Genomic DNA, 20,716 nt, shown 5'->3' with positions numbered 1-20,716 from the left:
TCATCTTCGAAAACGGCTCTTTATTTTTTGAACGTGTGATTTTCACAAATCTGCACATGAGAAGCAAATTAGTGTGGCTTGCATGTTGTGTATTGAAAGAAAAGTGAAAATAAACGAGTTCAATAAACATGATACAGATCTTCAGTAGAACTAATGCTTAAACTATAGAAAGTAGGGCCCTTACCCTGAACTACTCAGGTATATAACAGAAAATAATAGCATACAGTGAAATTGGTCTACAGTACTCCCCTTTAAGCTTGAAGCTGTTATTGGAGACCATCAATTAGCAACTACCGTTTTAAAGGCTCAAATGGGCTTCTATTTACGGCCGACATCATATGTACGACTTACTAAAACAGAGCAGACAACCTTCAAGAGCATTTGAGATCACATTTTCGGATGAACATGCCCTCAACAAATTATTGCTTTAAGACACGCCTCAATGGCCCATGTTCACCATTTGGCACCAAAGTCTGCCAAGTAGAAATCCTGTAAGAGCGAACTCTGCACAAATGGAAAGTTGGCGCAGGAAAAGCGGCAGCCATGGTGGATCCGAGCAGTTGCCACCGCACTAGTTATGGCTCTGGAAGAGCAGGGAAAAAAGAAACAAAAGCAATATATCAGATGTGCATTCGAGCAACATTCCAGGATTAAAGTCCCTGCAGCACTCAAAATTTTTGCTGCTGCACATGCTCTCGGAAAACGTAGTCATCAGCTAGAAAATGTCACCACAAAGGTCCTTCGTGGAACGAATTACAACCAGCTCTGCCGCACTTTTGATGTCTCTCTCTCTTTATGGCACATATTATTTTGACTCTCCACTAAACGTGCTCTGTTTTTGGTGCTTAACCCTTTTGTACTGTTTTTACGCCGTCATTAAAGCCGGATTTAATTTATGCACCGGAGTGCAATGCATGATCCTGCTGATATATCTTACCCATTTCACTGACGTCAAAGAAAAGTCAAACTATTTCCCTCATTTGCGCTCCTCGTCGAAGCGAAACCACAGATAAACAATGGAAGATGCAAACAAGTTACTTTCTTAGTCTTGTCTTTTGTGCCTTCTTCCTTTTGCACTGATCTTTTTAATACGTCGCTAATCTGAGCCGTAGATGTTATTGGCAATTGTATTAAAGTAAGAAAATGATCGGCCATTTATAGAAGTGCTTGTTACTAACAGTCCTGGCTTGTGAGAACATCCTTTGCTAGTGGCTCGTTTCCAAAGTCACAGTTCCAAGAAGCGCGTTCAACCTGCAATCGACCACCAGAAGAAGCGGTGCGACGTGCAGCGGCGGCCTGCAGATGTCGGGAGAGCCATTCTTCGGTCTCCCTCTCGCTCGGGACAGCAAACAGGCGGTCGGCTCTTTCCACCACCTCAGATGCCAGTTGGTCCACCTCCAGCAGCACTTTCTCCTGGGAAAAAAACAAAATGCTCAGTGCCACGACTTTTTCACCGCTCCACCTTATGACTCACAATTTCGGGCACTCTCAGAACTGGCTCCTTGTTGCAGGGTGGACTCCTCTGGCTCTCTTGACCTCGAATGACCTTCACCTTCCTTTTCAGGCAGACAAAGAAGTCCTGAACCAACAGCGTCGAGCCGGTCAGGTCCGGGTGAAAGCCTTGTTGAGAGCACAGGCGAGCCACCTGACAGGTATCAAATAAGTGAGAACTGTGTTGGCAACGACTGCATTCTGAGAAGGCTTGTATTCAAAAAATATAACGGCCTCTTTGTAGTGTCCGCCTTTAACAAGGTCATCATTAGGGTCTCCAGTTTCCCGTGATTTAGCGGAAAATCGCAGATATAAGCATTTTTCGCGGAACCGTGTGCTAGGAGCCACATTCCCATTTTCTGATGCTATTGTCGTTAATGGACATCAGTTGAAACGACAGTATGGTGGGAAAATGTCACTTTTACCTTATTTGTACAAATTTCATGCAAGGGGGAAGTTTGAAAACTCTGAAGAATTTTAAAATAAATATTGTTACGATTACATTGCAAACGCTTCAGGTCAACCATAGCCACAACCCTTCCACAAAAAAAAAGGCAAAAAAATGGGCTTTCTTTAGGAGGCAATGCTTCAGGTCTGTGCCAAAATCCAGCGAAGCCAAGCCTCCACTACATTAATGCACGCAACTTCCCGCATAGCAGCAGTAGCCACCATCACCGTGCCGTCACTACTTGATGTTTCAAGCTGCCAAGACCTGCGTCCGTTTGCTTATCTTTGCTTTCCCCACTCCTCTCAAATTTTTCACTGCTTCGTCATTCACAACGACCCACACTGGCTTCTTTCTATCCAAAGACATCTCCTTTACACTTGCTCACTGCGCGATTTTTCCCCCAGGGACATTAAAGGTGCACTGAAAAGGATTCTGAACTCGTCTTTTTGCCGCGGCAACTCGATCTACACGTTCCCAGCATTCTTAGAAACGGCAACTTATTGCCCTGTATGGCCGATTTCCCTAATTAAATCGAATTAACGTCCAGCTCCCGCCCTTTTTTTTTTAATTCTCCCTCGTACGATGGGCGGAGTCGACCAACACATGAAGTTCCTTTCAGCCAGCTCCGTGGAGGCTTTGCTTTCGCTTTATTTTGTTTTTTAGGTTTCCATGAATAAATAGCTTCATTCGCAGATAATATAGCCGCAAAATAAGCCCGCTGAAATAAAAATACGCGCGGACTATTTGCTACTACGGACTACTACGCATTACTCCGCCGATGGCAGAGCGGCAAGCCGCCACGGGACTGGGTGAAAGGCACTCCCCGCGTTGGTCGACTCCGCCCACCGTACGAGGGAGAATTAAAAAAAAAGGGCGGGAGCCGGACGTTAATTCGATTTAATTTGGGAAATCAGCCATACAGGGCAATAAGTCGCAGTTTCTAAGAATGCTAGGAACGTGTAGATCGAGTTCCCGCGGCAAAAAGACAAGTTCAGATTCCTCTTCAGTGCACCTTTAAAAATCTAGTTTCTTCGAGTGCCTCTTAAGTCTTTTTGTAGTGGCTCTTTTGGTCTGTTGGTGAAAGTCGTTTTAGCTACATTAAAAAGCTTGGGGAAAAAAATCTCGCACCATATCCCTTTGTTGGTTCCGAACATTCTGGTGTATTAAGTATTAATTGATGTCTCCCACGGTATTATGCGAATTCTTCGTTTTCTATTCACAAAATTTTAAATTTTCTTCCGCCGAAAGTTAAGGGCTTTAGGCATCACAATCATCTCAGCTATGGTAAGGGCACGGCATAAAATTAGCATGACATTTTCAGTGGTTGCTGATTATCCCCGTGTCTAGTCCCTGATTGCCCACTGTTACGCTAGCCGTGGCAGCACTGAAAAGGTTTTAGCCTTCAAGTTCAAGCCTCCTCGGTGGAAAGCAGGAAGAATTGTCGGTTACACGCTTCTCTCTCATCGGTAGCTCGAAGAACTGACGAGGTGACTCTGGTTGTGGCGCTCGGCTGCTGACCCGAAAGACACAGATTCACTCCCGACTGCAGCTGTCGCATTTCGATGGAGACGAAATTCTAGAGGCCCGTGTACTGTGCGATGTCAGTGCACGTTAAAGAACCCCAGGTGGTAGGAATTTCCGGAGCCCTTCACTACGGTGTCCCTCATAGCCTGAGTTACTTTGAGACGTTAAACCTGCTTATACCAAACCAGCTCGAAGAGACCTCGAAACCTTTCCGTAATTTTCTCGCTTAAACGGCACAGAGATAAATATGAAGGGACCACACTAGAAAGCCTCACTCACCAAAGCGCAAGTCAGGAAGGCACCTGAAAACGTCGCAAGCATCTCCAGCAAATCGACAACGTGACCGTTGGCATCGGAGTCGAAGTGTAGGGCTGAAAAGACTCTGGGTACAGTGAGGAGGCGCCTCATCGCGGCCATTGCATTGTGCAGGAGTCCACGCTTGCCGGCTTCCTTTGGTCGGACCAGCCAAGAAGTGGACACGATGTACACCACCCACAACACCTGCAGGAACAGAGCGCGCACTACGCCACACGGAAAGGGGCTGCATGACTGCAGGGTGTCCCCGCTCATTTATTTATTTGTTTATTCATTCATTCAAGTACCTCGCAGGTTCCACACTTTGAACACTGTGTGCGAAGGGGTTACAGTAACTTGAAGACAAGAGATGGTGCAAAGCGTAACAGTACAAAAGTAAACAATATTATACACTTTGGACTACAAGTGAGTATTAAAGCACGAAAGAAAAATGTCACACGTCAGTCAACGGTGGCCGCTTTTGGGGCTAACCTAGCGACATAAGTGCGCTTCATATTTCAAAGAACGCCCAACAAAAAGCATGGAAACAGTTGGCCCCTTCGTTTTCTGTCCTTCGCTGCGAGATTAATTTCTAAACTGTTTCAACTTGAAAGCCCGGCTTTGTCCAAAACGTGGAGGCTTAAAAAGTTTGCGATTGGTGGAAACGGTGTGACGCCATAAACAGAGCAGGAAAATACAAAATGTTAATCAGTAATAGACAGTATACTAGTACTTACAACTCCACAAACCACAAAAGATTAGAATAGAATTAGAATGGAAATGAAATAGAAATCAAATAGAATTAGAAAGAACAGAATTGCTTCGATTTGGCAGTAAGTTCCTTAAGTGTCTGCGATAAATTTATTCATTGCCATCGGGTCACGAAGCAAAGAAAAATTTATTTTTGGTCGGCCAATACAAAAGCAGTCACCTTCAAAGTGATCACACCAGGTTCTTTACCGTGGCGTCTGTTTTCAAAGCCGCATGGTTCGGCAGTGTGATATGCACCGCAGAAATCTCGTATTTTACAAACAGCAGTGTTGCCAGGAGGTTTCCATCATACGTAAAGATTAAAGCTCAAAATATTTTCCATGGCAGGTATTTTTTTCTAGCCACAAACTATATTTCCAGAGTGTTTTCCTTCTTTCTCTTTTCCTTGAACCACTGAGTTTAACTTTAATTTTAAACCTTATAGAATCAGTCGCAGAGGACCGCACCACAGAGGGCGAATAGTGTGGCTCTGCTTTGAGCCAGCTTGGCTTCAAGCGGCTGTTTGGAGATGAAAACACATTGCTAAGGTCTTGCGAGGTGAAAGTAGTGCACTGAACTTAATCACACATCCAGACGTGTGCTCTAGTTTCCCTCATTAACATAAATTTAAGGATGGACTAAATTTCAACCTTTGTCAGTAGCACTGGTGAAACGGCAGACTGCTGCCTTTCTATCACAGCGGTCGTATAGGCGATGAAAGGTTAATTGTTACTCTTTTTAGCAATCCTGTCATGTCGAACAAAGAAAACTTTTCAATATGCATGCACCAGCAAGCAAGTTGAAAATCCTAAATTCCAGGCAGTGACTGCGGTTACCGAAGCGGATTAAAACATAATTCACGCCGAGGTGTACTAATTACATTAAATGTGTTCGGGCCCCTGACTCTTAGTGCATTGGCCTGCAGCATCCAAAATTTATTTTGAAAAAGGTGGCACCAATAGCCGCACATACATTAGCACTAACCTACGTGGAGAGCACAGACACTCAACAAAAAAGATCAACCATTCTTGCCCTGATTGCCCTTTATGGATGCAGTATATACTTGGTCCTGACCGTACATTTGTTTTCTGGTACTGTCAAAGAGTTGTTTCCCTGCATTCTTTTGCCACATTCACTCATGTACTTTTAAGCTTCTATCCTGCGGGTGAAACACGCTGATGCAGCAGCGATTGGAACTAGTTCAGACGCCCTGCTGACACGGCTGTCGTCGACGATGCAAGCATCGCAGCTTGGCATTTACACATCTAATGGGTCGCAGGTCAATTTGCTTTAGAGCAATATTTTTATGCCCATGGTAGAGTACTGAGAAAACACTAGGTCTTTTATCATTGTACATAAGTTTCTTTGCAGTGCAAAATGTGCGTATCACGAGCCGCAAATCAAAAACAATAAAAAGTAAAGAAGAATGCGAAGAAAAATGTGCTTACAGTCAGATACAAAAGTTGTCTGCGGTATGTGCGGAACTTGTGCAAAATGGCGAACACGAGTCGATTCCTGGACGCATAAAGGCCTCGCACGATGCCCAGCGTCGCCAAGAACAGCAGACCACCGAGGAGGCGCTGGCAAGCCTGCACAAAGTCAGGTGCATGATCGTATAATTGAGCAGAAGAAAGTGAACAAGGACTTTGAAGAAGCATACAGATGAGGACGATGCTGCAACCAACTAGCTCACCAATCCACCTTAAAGGGACACTGAGGAGAGCACTATTCATAATTTTTTTATAGTAAAATCCGATAGTTCGGCATGTCATGGCTTTGTTGCCACTTGGCCGGCAGCGAAAGATGCATTTATTTCTAAGAAATTTGGATTCGAAGTTGAAAAAGTTTTTCCCGCCGCTCTGATTCAAACTTGGGATTCTCTTATGATGACACAGGACAAAGTGACGTGAAACATGACGTAACGCAGACTCCGTATTCTCTTATGATGACACAGGACAAAGTGACGTGAAACATGACGTAACGCAGACTCCGTAATTTATGGCGGCCAGCAGTGCGGCCTAGCAGCAGCCAAAAAGAAAGCTACCGCTGGCTGCACGTTGAAGGCATCTATCCGCTATTGCGGCCGTCGCTACCGTCGCTTCGTTTACGTTTGTATCGGCGTTTTGTGAGCATACGATGGATCCCGTTTTCGAAGTCGTCAACGAAGTTCTCGCAAATAGACGCCTTTAGCATACCGTACATGTACCTTGTTACCGTTAGTGGAATACCGGGAGCCCGCCTACCGCTGTGAGCAGGCGCTGATTGGTCCCGATGCTGCAGGAGCGCGCTTAGCTGTCGGGTACGTGACGCCATCTGGCGACGTCAAGGAGATTTGCGCATGCATTTGCTGCGCCTCAGTGATTCGTAGCTTCTCGTGTCCTAGTGCTTCTAGAACTATTGGTTCTAGCAACACTGTTTTGTCCTATGACGTCATCACGCTTGTACTTGCGAGTTTGGCCTGTGGCGGCGATACCTGTATTTTGGTTCTTGCTCTTTTCTACGTTACAAGAGCTTTGTTGTGAGTATGAGTGGCGTTTTTGTAATCAGGAGCTGGTATTCTGTCAATGCAAGTCAACTTCAATTTCTCCTCAGTGTCCCTTTAATAAAGTCGGGTGTAAACAACAACTGGAGGGGACCTTCTGTAGAGTGATCGGGCAGGAGTTCTAGGGGAGGCTTATGGACTTTTCACGCCCAGATCATATGGTCGAAAGTATCTTTCTCACCACAAAATCAGCAGGAGAGATTGATATTCTTATTCATGAATTTAGACATGTATTTTGGGTTGGGGAGGGTCCCCGTATCTCCACATGACCTGTTGTTGTCTAGTCAGTGTTTTATGGGGTGGTGGGAGTGTTCTTCTTATTGCCTTGTAATGTGCAGTGAGTTCGTGGTATGAAATGAATGGCTCATCGAAGGGTTTCGGTTCCTAACTTTGCGCCACGGCTCTGCCGGCTAATTCTCGAGCGTGTTGGTGGGCAGCCTCATTTCCCGGATTCCCTGCGTGAACTGCGGAGCACCCCTGTGTCACTCCACCGAATAGCTCGGCAATTGCTTAGCTCCATCACTGATGTAGCTGGCACCATCTATGGAAGGTTCTTTTAACAGGATATGCTTGAAAAATCTGTTGTTATCAATGAAACTATTCTTGCTGGGACTTTCTAGCATTGAAAATTGGCACATATCATGGAAATATGTCTCATTTAACGAATACTATCAATACACTATCTTTTAAGACAAACCGATTAACACCAGCAGAGAACTTAACTGCATAGCAAGAGAGGGCGTGCTTCGGTTTTGTAGCTTTGGCTCTATTGTCAAGAGACGTTTCCAAGTATACACCTGGGTGTGTTGGATCATTGTGAAACTGTGTGACTTTGTGCTGCTAATTAGTGACTGTCTTGTTTTGGAAGGGCATACGAACCAGATGACACGTGAAATCATTGAGGTTGAATGGATTGTGCCATTGGGAGACGATAGTGTTTCTTGTTATCTTGTTACCCTTTTGTTTCTTGCTATTAAAGGAACTGACGCTCCTCGGTGGCGTGTCATGTTAGCAGTTTTCGATGTTGCTCATGATGGTGGGAGTGCTGATACCACAGCTGGTAGAAGAATCTGATCTCGTCTGTAAAAAGGCCTTCTTAACCACATTCTTAAAGAAGAAATTGCGATAGTTTTTAGGTTGCCCGCTATGTTGTCTACAATAAGTGTCTAATGTTTTTCTAGAGATTTTTTCCGCCAAAACTCCTATTGGAACTGGTTTACTTTGCCCTTATATGCTATGCATGAGTCGTCACCTTTTAGAATGTTCAAGTACCTTCATTGGATTATCATATGGGATTATACTAAAGCGACCCACTTATTAACCTTAACCCGCCCACTAACCTACCCTAACCCATTTTCTGCAGTGGTTCTACCTTCAAAATTATGGAGCTCCTTTGGATTTTTTGGAAAGAAGGGTCCAAAGGTGTCTCATTACAAGTGAGTAGTGTGAATGACACTGAAAAGCATACAGGCCTGTCACTGGCCTAGGATGCAACTAGAGAGAATAAAGGATGTTCAAGAGAGAGAGAGACAAGAAACTTGACCAAAATGAATTTTTCATGCTGAGGCTTGGGCTCATATTACAAAAGCTCAGTGTTGACTGCAATCTCCTGTGCAAGGCAGACCAACAGATGCTAGTGGCCGGGAAAGGGAGGTCCCACAAGGCCTTTGATGGTGGCAGTTGGGCAGTTTGGGAGTGCAAGTACATTCCCCCGACCAAGTGATAGAGTCTCGGACGACCTGTGCAAAAATTTCTTACTGAAGGGGTATCAGTAGTGCAACAGGCATGCCAGTTATCAGGCAAGTGTAAGGTATCTGTCCGTAGCTAGGGAGAGTGTGCTCTGAGGTGGGGGTCATATCAGCACTTGCATACGTACTCTGCGTTGGAGAAATGCGCTCTCAAAGCCCGCCCCGCATTCTAAGCCTAACTGTCCCCGAGGCAACCTTGTTCCTTTGATTGCAGACCCAAGGACAGCCGAGTGCCGTGGCACCCAGATGATGACCGTGCTAGGCTTGCCTTCTTTTGGAGTCCAATCCGTTACCCTTCAGGACCAGCTGTTATCTTGCCTTCGCATTACATGCCCTGCCCAAGCCCACTTCTTCCTCGATTTCAACTAGGGTGTCATTAACCCGCATTTGTTCTATCACCCACTCTGCCCGCTTTCGGTCTCATTAACGTTACACCTATCATTTTCCTTTCCATAGCTCACTGCGTTGTCCTTAACTTAAGCTGAACCCTTTTCATTAGCCTCCATGTTTCTGCCCCACTGGTGAGTACTGGTAAGATACAGCTGTTTTATACTTTTCTCTCGAGGGATATGGGTAAACTGCCATTCATGATCTGAGAGAGCCTGCCATACGCTCTCCATCCCATTCTTATTCTTCTAGTTATTTCCCTTGCATGATCCAGATCAGTGGCCACTACCTGCCCTAAGCAGACGTATTCCCTTGCCACTTCCAGCACCTGGCTACCAACTGCGAACTGCTGTTCCCTTGCTAGACTGTTGAAAATTACTTTGGTTTTCTGCATGTTAATTTTTAGACCCACCGTCTCATTGATCATGCTTTGCAGTTCATATCCTGAGTGACTTAGCAAGGCAATGTCAATAGCGAATCGTAGATTACTTCCACACTTTTTTGTGGAGTGCTGAACTTTTCCACCACTTCTGCCAATAAATGTCCGTCCGTCTATCCATCCGTTCATTTGTTTGTTTGTTCGTTCGTTAATTCATTCATTCATTCATTTCCATTGCCCACTGCAGCTATGCTGTGAGGACTCTGACCAGAAAATCTGAGCTCAGTCATCTGGCGCTTTCTTTGCAAAATTAGAGGCAAAATAATTGCCATCAAATAAAAATAACAACACTCTTCCCTTATCCGTCTCTAATATTATTTATTAGTACCTCAAAGGCCGATTAGGGGCATTACATGAGGGGTGGGCATACATATCATTTAAATAAATCAGTGATGAATGATTTGAAGGATTCCAGGCCAGGATGGATGAAAGCTTCAGCGGGCAGGTCGTTCCAGTCTCTTGCGGATGACTGATGCGAAGTGAAAGGCGGTGTGTAGGGGTGATAATGAAATGACTCAAAGGCGAATGATAAAACCTGTGGAAAAGGCAGAGTCTGGCTATTTTTTGACGAGATTCAAGGCTGGGGAGGTTAGCTTTTATTTTCAATGCTGTTACGCTCGTATGATATGAATAATCAAAATATATGAATTTTATTGCACGGCTCTGGACGGACTCAAGGGTTTTGGCTAGGTTAATTTGTTGGGGGTCCCAGATTGAGCATGAATATTCAAGTTTAGGACGGACAAGAGTTGAATAGGCGGACAGTTTTACGGAAGCAGGTGCCAAACGCAAGTTATGCTTTAGATAACCAAGAACACGGGTAGTTTCGTTGGTTACGTTCATTATGTGGGTGGTCCAAGAGAAATCTTGTGTTAGGCTAATACCTAAATATTTACATGAAGATGCGTGTGATATCGTGGAACCGCGAAGGGTGCAGTTAGGAGTAGGATACGATTGACGACGGTGAAATGATACTAGCATTGTTTTATTGACGTTTAAAGACATTAGCCAGTTTGCACACCACTCTTCCACAAGTTTTATGTCGCACTGCAGATGGTAAGTGTCTCTGTTGAAGTAGTGCTTACAAACAGTGGCTGCATTATTTTTTTGGAAGGCAGATAATTAAAAAAATATTGCGCACAACTTTTCCTGCACGCATTACAAAGCAACTGCCTCTACCCCACTGTTACAACTGATGACAGCTTCGTAGATTAAACTCTGAATCCAAGCCTTTGAAGTGAATTTAACGCAAAAACGGGACACGAGAAGGAAGAGTGCCCAGTTTTTGCACTAAATTCACTTCGATGGCAAACCAACTAGCCCAGCTTCATGTGATTAAGGCTATATGGGAGTAAAGAGGGAGTAATCAGTCCTCTTGGGCACTCCCTTTTAGGGGCAGGGTATTCAGCCCAAGTCCCGGACCAGATTCGATCACTAAATGTACGGAATGCTGACTGTTGACAACAGTGGCATATTCCCACTGCAAAGCATGCAGCAAGTTGGCAGTGGGAGGAGGCTTTCAAACACTGTGCCAGAGATCTTGAGGTTAGCAAACAGAGGAGGTTCAAACCTCGGTTGAAATCTTCATAACTGCAAGAACTTTGCATGTTTTGAGGATGTAATTTGCTTCCGTTGCCAACCATAAGTATTCCTCATTTTTAGGGATCGAAATCCATCCCAGGGCCTACGTAGCATACCCTGCCTCTAAAATGGAGTGTGCTGGAGGACAGCTTAATTGGATAATTAATATTTAGAATGCATGAGCTTGAGTAGGCTCATTTAAACAGATGCAAAAGGAAGACACAAAAGCAATAATGAGACACCTCTTTTTCTTAATTTCTACCCCCTCATATGATGAACCTGCCGCAGTAATCACTGAACGAAAGTAATGCTCGCTCACCGTTTCCATCTGTGATAGTGTTTCAGCAGCGGCACCAGAGTCTGCTTCATCACGTACGGCAGTGTAGGCGTGATGTTGATGCCTTGCTCGGAGGAAACAGCAAATCCAGTAGCACAAGCCCCATATAACAACAGCAATCTGTAAGCACCGCCAAGGAAAAGCATTTTGGTGCAGGAAATCTATAAATAATTGAACGCAGTTAAAACACAGTGAATCACACTTTCCTGCTCTGCCCGCCAGCGCGTGAAGTCAGTCATCAATGCACAGCAGTCTGGATATGATACGCCTCGGATAAACAATGACGCAAGCGGTGCAGCCACATTGAGAGCAATGTTAGTGACCCATGGCAGCAGTGCAAAACAACAGGGGTGTTGGTGGTAATATCTGGCAACGTAAATCGCAATGGCTCTAGAGGTCAAGTACCACTGTGTATACACGCAGGGCTTAGAGCATGACACTGGACAGAACAATTCAAAAGCATCTATCATCGCCTCAAGCAACAGTTACCTCAAGTTCTAACATATCACAACTGCCTATTATCATCAAATTCAGAGCTACTAAATACCAGTCTCTGATCTTATGATGTTTACTGATAGAGAAACGAGAGCTATAGCTTGAAAGTGACGAAGTGCTTATTGCCAATAACCACCATTATCAGCACTACACACTGCAAGATAAACATATCCTCTGCACCAAAAGGAAAACCCCCCAGCATGAATTCTGCATTCTGTACGTGCTTATTCTGTACTTGCTTTGCATTGACCATTTGGAGAAAACTTAATAGGCAACAAAGCACCCCATGATCGCGTTCACAACCGTCGGCTGCTTTCTACATATTTCATTACTCTATTCTGCAGCGCGGCAGTCGTAAGTATATCACTCAAACACTAAAGGCTATTCAATATTCTCAGACTAGAGCCTGCGGCAAACTGTTAGGTCCGGAGCTCTAAGCTTGATTTACATTGTGTCTATATGTGTCTATGTGATACTGTATATCTCTTTGGTACCGGATGTCGTCACTACCACCGACCACCTTGCTGCCTGAAACAAGCACTCATAGAATGCGAAAATTATTTGTGTTCAATGCATTCCTGCACAGCACAAAACAGTTCTTGGAAAGGAACAATTTTAGTGTTTTCTTGGTTCAATGAGCTGCCTCCACAAAAATCCTCAAGACATTGCAGCTAGAACTGCATTGCCTTAAATTTTCACATACCTCATAGATGTTCCAGAACTGGAAGAGGTGCGACCATTTTAGTTTCAGACTTCTCCATGTTAAAGAGCGCAGCTTGCAGCAAAGCACTGCCAATAGGAATAACTGGAAGATAAACAATCACTGTTAGGAATACTGCTAAGTTACTGAGCACAGAGAGGCAAATTGCCCAGAAGAAGCAAAAACAATTTCTACAGACTGTCCGCACGAGCGATGCTTACTTCGAGGTACATGTCATCTCAAAGCTGGTTGATGCAGCTAGGCCCAAGCGATCGACAGCAAACAACGAATACCGTTGGGCTCGGATCACGTGTTCATTGCGCACAGATTAGTGTACAGAAGCAGCTATGTACCTGCCATGGTGGATCAGTGGCTTCGGCATTTGGCTGCTGATTCCAAGGGGGCCAACAGTCAGACCCTTTGCAGTTAGCCCAAAAAGGGCAAATGGTAGTGGCAGGTAAGTTAGTCCCCAAATAGATTAACCCAGCCCACACCCTCTTTTAGTCACTTTTTTTCTTACATTGTATATACAAAAGCTGGGCATGTGTAGTGCTTTTCTGAGTGAAAGTGCATTCACACTTGCGAACAACACAAGTTGTGCCACTAATATGGCTGAAATGTGACAGTCCCAGATGGTTCTATCTGTTGAAAAGTGACAATCGCAAGGCAATCACACACTGCTTAATTTTTCGCACTTTGCGGCCTCGTGTTGTAAACTGCTGAATCAAGCAGCGGTGCCTCTTCGGTCTCGGTTTGAGCAGATGCTTGTTCTACACCCGGCTTCTTGCCTCTGGTAACTGTCAAGGCCGACAACTCTCGGTCATAACGGAACCATTCGAGAAAGTGACCTGTTTCATGCCTGGGAATTAGAACATCAGCATTGTCGACTTGCTTGTCATACTTCAACGATGCGAAAGCACTGAGAGCAGTGTGACAGGTTCACTGAAGGACATAGGGGAATTGACAGACCCCATGGAGCTATATCTCAAATGCTTCGTCGCGTCATCCCATTCCTCGGGTGGAGAAAGGGCGGTTACACAATATCCACCAGACTACTATGAAAACCCACCTAATCAATGCAGCATTCTCCTTGTATAGAGAGAAGAGAACGGAGCCTCGAATGAACATGAATCAATTTTATAAAAAAGCGTTACCATAAAATTTGAAGAAGACCGCATATGTAAGCCAGTTTCTCACCTGCAGAAGTCTCACTTTAAGCGCTGCGTCTGAGTCAGGGAGCTGACACACCGAGACAGACACGCAGAATTCGACCCTCTTGCTGGCACACATTGGAAGCACCGTCACAGAGCTGCAGAATGAACGGATTCGTCAGTGCTGTCTCTATATTACTCTGCCACACTTAATTCTCACCAAGTAAAATCGTAGCGTTCCTCTTTTATAATTTCCACCTCTTCAATAAAAAGAATACAATACCGTCGGTCAGAAAACTAAGGGTCCCATTTAGGCAGCCGTACACAACAAGCTAATCATCGACATTGCCGCAAGAGTAACTTTAACCTTGAGCCCGCATGGGAAACTTCAGAAACTGACGATATTACTGGCAACTGCGCAATCCTGTGGTGAGAGGATGATGGGTGTGCGTTTGCGTTTGTAGCACCTGAAGCCGAGCAGCCTAACTTGCCACTTAAAAAAAAAGGCAAAAAGCTCGTGCACAAGGAAGTGCCAAGAAATGTATAAAGCTTTCATATATAGTAAGAAACATAAAAATCTCACCTGAGCAAATTCAGTGGTGCATTGTAGAGTTGAAACCTGAGAGCCAGTTTACCAGAACCATCTTTATTTAAGTGTTCTTCGCACCTGAGAAAGAGAAAGAAAACGGAAGAAACCTTAGAGTGGACATCGGAGTGTGTAATAAGAGACATTGGAAAACCCTGCCACCACATACTCATGTTTTCCGGAAACCTTCTCTTAATGCCAAAAACAGGTTACAGCATGACATGTAACTAATGGTACTTGTCATGTAAATAATGGTACATGTCACTAATGGTGTTCAATACACTTCAGAATGCGGGGGGAAAAAAAAACGCATTTGCTAAACTCTGCAAAAAGTAACAAAATCGGCGTCTGGGTTCTGACAAAAATATAATGAGTGCCGGAATTGTCCATCTCTAGAACACCATGCAATGCTTCCTCCCTTATGCATATAACCTAACGAGCACTCCCACTTAACTAGATCAGGTCCACGTGACCACACAGTGCACATTCTCGAGAGATCCAGATACCAGCTACGCCTCGCTAACATTGCAGGGTGGATTTATTAGGCCTGCTTTACAACCAGCATTGTTTCCTTATCGCCATAGGCCCACGGCGTTACAGCTACTGGATTCGAGGGGCGAGTTACCTTTCACTGTGGTCCCATGACGCGACACCATTCGCGAATCACCACGACCACAAATGTATGCATATTTACACTACGTTCAACACTGTCCTGATGCATGCGTGTTACCAGGACGTCTTGAGCCATATCATTATGAACTGCAACGACAATCACTGCGCTTGTATGCCAGCGTGCTTCGATGCCTGCCCTCGAAATTGGGTGACAATATTCTCAACTGCCAATATGTGAACGCCGAAGTTATCGATTACAAAATATGGCGAAGGCCGCGCCGATATGACCCTTAGAGAGCCCTCTTTCAGTTATCATAGCAAAAGAACACCAATAAACACATCCGGGCGGGTATGCTACGAATATTTAAGCTTCCCCGATCAGTTATAAAACCACTCTCTTTAATACGATCACCATATTTTCTTTTTGTCCTAGCTCAGTAGGCTGCCAGGTCATGTAAAACTGTCAAGTACCGACCTACTCGAAGAGGAGAAGTTGCTGCCCTCGAATTTACAAGTACAGTTTTGAAACATCGCCTTACCCTTTCAGAAACGCACTTTGTTCTAAGGTCGAGAAAAATCTGAAACTTTGCTTGTGCATACCTGGGATCCCCTATTTCACAAATATAACACATGAATGGCTCAAGAACTGAAGTAATTCACGTGTGCCACACAAATTGCAGGCTTATTCTAAGAAAAAAAGAAACATTTATGAGCATTTAATTATTTTCTTTACCATCCGAACCTGTTTCTACAACGAAAACTCAGCTACAGTGTCCTTTAGTAAAACACTCTAATGTGTGAAAGAAAAAAACAAGTTAAAGCACCAGAAAGCACTTCTTAAGCAACAGTAAAAATTCGTGACATCCATCTTTATTTTGGAAAGTGATTCTTTCTTCTTGGCACAAAACGTCTCTACCATTCTGTCCAGCATGAATTTCAAATGTACCTATTTCAAATATACCCGCCATCACTGACTTCGTGAAAAGAGGTTCAGACGCTTTGAAAACAGTTTGAAAAGTCGTGTGGGAAATCCATGCCATGCCGCGAAAAGTTATAAAAACACTGCTGTCCTCGACCTCAAATCTGGCAGGCTCATTTAAAAGAAATAAGAATGTAAAACACATTACCTCAGTAGTTCTGTAAGATAAGCGGGCCGATCCGAATGACGTGGGCAGGAAGCTCGGGCTTGGCTGTGTTCAGTATCTGCATATTCCGAGCCGATGCCAAGGCTGCAGAGTTGATGTGATCGTAGCAGAACCGATCCCGTGCCGAGGTGCACTTGGTCCGCGTCGCAAATCTCACGCACGAAACGGGCTGCCGCTAGACCACGCGAGCTGCACTCGAGTTCACGGGCGCTGCAGCTGGTGGTCCTGGAAGTATACCGGGAAAAATGAAACAGAAACATTGTTTGGATGTTTAACGACAACAACGCGGAGAGAACTCGCGGTGAAATGCATGGAAGGAAGAAACCTGCGCTCTGCATGCGTGCTGCGGAAGCCATCTTGTAATAATAAAGTGAATCGCGAATGGGATTGCGCCACTAAGTTTAGCAAATCTATTCGCCTGTTCTTACGGTTGGATTGAGAGATAGCCCCAGCAGCATCATTTCTATAGTCGGATACTACTCAAGAACAAAGTGGCTATTCTCCTTCAAAGGAAGCCCTAAGCCTTTCAACCAATGGCGTCAGCTGATTCTCATTACCCTGCTAGCGTGACAATGCAGGGGGTGGCAGATGAAAAGATATATCCCCCTCCCTCCATGGTAGGGGATAGTCCCCGCCCTGCATTGTCGTGCCGCTCCCTGCATTGTCAAGCTACAGGCTCATGAGAATTGGCCGACGCCATTGGCTGGAGGGGGGGGGGGGGGGGGGGGGGGGGGGGGGGGGGGGTCCTTTGACGAGGAAAAGCCACTTCGTTCTTGAGTTGCATTCGGCTTTAGTTCTAGCCTGCTTAAATAAGGGGTGCATGCAAAGAAAGCTAGAACAAACTCAGTAAAGCATAAATTCGACATCAGCGTCGATGCAGCACAAATTCTGCGTTGATGCAGCGTCGATGTGAATTCAGCGTCAATGCAGCATAAATTCTGCATCAGCGTGAACCGTCTCATGATGTGCACTTCAACAGCACGATGAGGATGATGTGCAGTCCACAAGGAAACGTATCTCTGGGCACAAATACACAGCCTTTGGAATGGGCTTACAACAACGAGATGGCATTGCAGGGGCCGCATTTCTATCGATTCATTTCATTTCCCATCACATTTGGCCATGACACCAGTCACGACCAAAGCAACTGCAGGCGGCTAAGCAAACGGCCTATCACAGGCACGGCCAGTCTGGCTGCAGAGCCGCCTTGTCTAGTCCAGCTGAGACCGACGCCCAGTTTCTTTATGGAGGCTGGATCAGTGCTGATAAAGCTCGTCAGGCGTGTCAAAGGGACAACTCTATTATGGCCTACGTTATCTGCTGCAGCGAACAATGACAGTGGACCAAATGAATGAAAAACGAAACGGGTCGTTAGAAATAAGGCCCTAGGTCATCGATCCCAGTGCACTAGAAGACATGGGCATCTGGAAAGGGGGGGCAATGGGAGGGCGGCTGCTCCCCCCCCCCCCCCCCCCCCCCTGGAATTTCAGATATTTTTTGTGCATTAGCAGAAAACAACTACACAGCTTGATTAGCACGCTTGGGTCCCGAATATCCATATGGAACGCCCTTTAGGATTGCGAGCTATACGTGCTATGATTTAGGCACTGCTGCTGACAAAGCTGTCATCCTGTTTGGTCCACAGAAGAGTCGTCACATCGTGGGAGCCGATTATGGGATTGTATGTTAACAAAATTCTATTGTTGTCACATAAACAGTCAAACCCACTAAAAACAATACTGGTTAAAACAATACATCGAATATAACAATGAACAATTGTCAGCTTCACCATGTGTCATGGTAAAATAAACGGCTTATAACAATGTTGTCATAGCCCATTATCAGTTATAACAATTTAATCTGGTCACTGAGAGCCAACTTTCAAAATACAAAACCATGGAAATGCTAGAACGACATCAGCCAAATCACGCTCAAGGCAAAAGTGCACGTTGTTGTGAAAGAGCATAGGCCTCCAGTTTCAGGAATTAACCAGTAGACTCTTACTGCTTTCATCCGGGTTGCATTGATGCCCGCAAAGACTAATTAGCCACTTAATCGTCGACTGGTGAGTCAACAGGGACCACTTCTACAAAAGAAAGCTTGCGTTAATTGCTTTCACAAACGTTCGGGATTCCTACTTCTATGGAATTCCATCAAAACAGTCAAGAAAGCCATCCCAGACCAGCCTGTTCAGCGAGCAGCACACAGCATGATGAACAAATTTAGTCTGTCCGGTTTGGGGATAACACGTCACCTGCTCTCCTTTCTTGCTTCGCTGTCCATCGTGCTGGAAGCTCAAGTCGGTTCCAGGAACCGACCGGTAAAAGTTCAGAGAAAAAGGAAGATTCCAAGCTTTAACATTGGGATATGCGTCGATGACTCTGCCAAAGGGCTGCACCCACGAAACCTGCTGCTTGGCGGTAAAGGGCGGGAAACGAAGGTGAAAATGCTATAAAAGAACGGTCGTCTGCCTCATCGGTAGGACTTCCCTCATCATTTCTTACCTTGCACAGTCTTTCATTTGCTCCATGATGTAAGTATAAATAGAAATGTCTTGTTGTTTTCCCTTACTCTCCCTCCCAGTCTCCTCCTCATTTCTCTTGTGGGGCACTACTGCGAACCGTGGCATGTAAAAACGCGCGTGCGACAAGCACCTGACCATGCACGTGGAGGAAGTGGGCGCGCCGGGGAAGCTTATGCCACAGCGACGCAAAGGAAGAGAAAAAAATTTCTCCTGTGCAAAGGCAGAGGAGAAAGTGGGGGTTCTCTTTCAGTGAGTCCATTACTTCGGGGTCTGCCACAGATAGAAAACGTGCCGATGCAATTTTTTTCGCAGACTGGCTGTGAGAACTCAAGTGCTGCCTCATCCTCCTTTCCCGATACTACGTCGAGGCTCCCTATACCCTACCACCCTGCTGCGGCAAGCAGTGCGCATGCGGTTACTCGACTGTGTGGTCAACCCTGAGAAACTCTCCAGCCAGCTTTGCCTCGAGCGGTCCCAGATGATGGGCATGTGAAGTTTCTTCAAGTGTCAGTGGGTATCTGATAGAGTTTTATCCAGCTGCCCGGCCGAAAATTCTAGTGTGCCACGTGACAACTCTGCAGCATTTGACCAGAATGATGCCAGCTTTCATCAGTGGGCAACAGCTGAGGTCGTCGACTCCATCGAAGGGACTCCAGCAAAAGTGATCTCCTGTGACGTAGTAAGCCATGATGATTCCCTTTCTCCTTGCTTGGGACTAAATTGTGGTGACACAGCGAGAAAGCAACTAACTTGTCTCAAGAATGTGACTCGGGAGAGTTTCTAGGCAAAGCTAAACTTACAGGCATCCCGGGCTGTTTGAAGTTACGCCTTCTTACTAACCCATGGTCGCCAAATGTTATATACGACTTTAAGAAAGATGTAACACCTGACAAGAGAAATTTTGTTAGCAATGGCTGGCAGATTACGCTCCTTGGCTTGCATACTCTCTGACAGCGAAAGATGCCCTTCGTTGTTTTTGCGTTACTTTTCCTCCGAACATTCACCACGGTACTGTAGGCAGTTTTATCGTGCACGCTTTCAGTAACTATAAAAAAATGCACGAGGCGTGCAGGATCACATAAAATCCCAAAGGCACTAGGAGGCAATGGCTGCATCGCAGAACTTTATGGATGCGATGCAAGCAACTACCCGTTGTACAGCAGCTGCTGAGAAGAGCACTACATGAGTATGTTCAAAGGAACCGCGAGAAACTATTTCGCATAGTTTCCACCATTATCTTTTGCACAACGCATGACTTGCCAATTCGCGGGAAGCAATCTGACAGCGAAGTCTTCAAAGATCTCCTCAACTTTCGGATAAAGCTAGAGGTACTCGACTTCAGAAACACTTCGCTTCTTCTGCTGGCGGGCTAAGTACACTTCTGTCTGCATTCATAACGAGATCATCACAATCTGTGGCGACATCCTGAGAGAGCAAACAGTAGCCAAAACTAATGCAGCATTTGCCTTTTCCGTCTTCGTGGACAAAACTGCGGATACTGCAGAAACAGAGCAGACCGAAGGCAGGAACCGAGGTTTGCGTTCGAGAGCAGTTTTTGGGATTTGTAGAGCTGGAGCAACTGAACTCTACTTTCATCGCCGCAGCGATCTTGAAGTTTTTAACGGATGCCAGGCTGATTCCTTCAATTTACGTTGGACAAGGATATGATGGATGCTCTACAATGGTTGGAAAAGAAGCTTGGAATAAGCTTGGAATAAGCGATTTGAACGAGGTTTCTGAAATTCAAAACACAATAGGGATCATCAAACAAACCATAAACTTCTTTCGTGAGAGCGTGCTCTGAAGAAAATTGGTTCTCAACGTTCCAGTGCTATGTGAAACAAGATGGCCCATAAAATACAACACAATTAGGATCTTCTCTCAGCATTACAGGGCCATAGTCGAAGCACTCGAGGAGCTCGTCTCAATGGAATCAAGCTTGAATGCTGCAACTAGGCAATG

At 45.2% G+C, this 20,716-nt stretch overlaps 1 protein-coding gene across 1 annotated transcript in view; it reads right to left on the bottom strand.

The window, feature by feature from the left end:
* LOC149344282 (uncharacterized) overlaps positions 1-20,716 on the bottom strand; it is a 527,027-nt gene continuing 506,311 nt past the window's right edge. Inside the window, exons 44-53 of the mRNA XM_089547199.1 lie at positions 16,213-16,455; positions 14,471-14,554; positions 13,934-14,045; positions 12,740-12,841; positions 11,524-11,661; positions 5,956-6,096; positions 3,743-3,964; positions 1,475-1,645; positions 1,252-1,413; positions 1-583 (exon numbers count right to left, since the gene is read on the bottom strand). Coding sequence (XP_089403325.1) covers positions 572-583; positions 1,252-1,413; positions 1,475-1,645; positions 3,743-3,964; positions 5,956-6,096; positions 11,524-11,661; positions 12,740-12,841; positions 13,934-14,045; positions 14,471-14,554; positions 16,213-16,455 — 1,387 coding nt within the window. The 3' untranslated portion in view covers positions 1-571. The remainder of the gene's footprint in view (positions 584-1,251; positions 1,414-1,474; positions 1,646-3,742; positions 3,965-5,955; positions 6,097-11,523; positions 11,662-12,739; positions 12,842-13,933; positions 14,046-14,470; positions 14,555-16,212; positions 16,456-20,716) is intronic.

The sequence above is a fragment of the Amblyomma mixtum genome, chromosome 5 (genome assembly GCF_055824585.1).
Source record: "Amblyomma mixtum isolate Tamu chromosome 5, ASM5582458v1, whole genome shotgun sequence".
In the NCBI taxonomy this organism is placed as follows: Eukaryota; Metazoa; Arthropoda; class Arachnida; order Ixodida; family Ixodidae; genus Amblyomma; species Amblyomma mixtum.
Note: the sequence above shows the minus strand (reverse complement) of the source record. Positions and strands in the feature narration are given on the sequence as shown.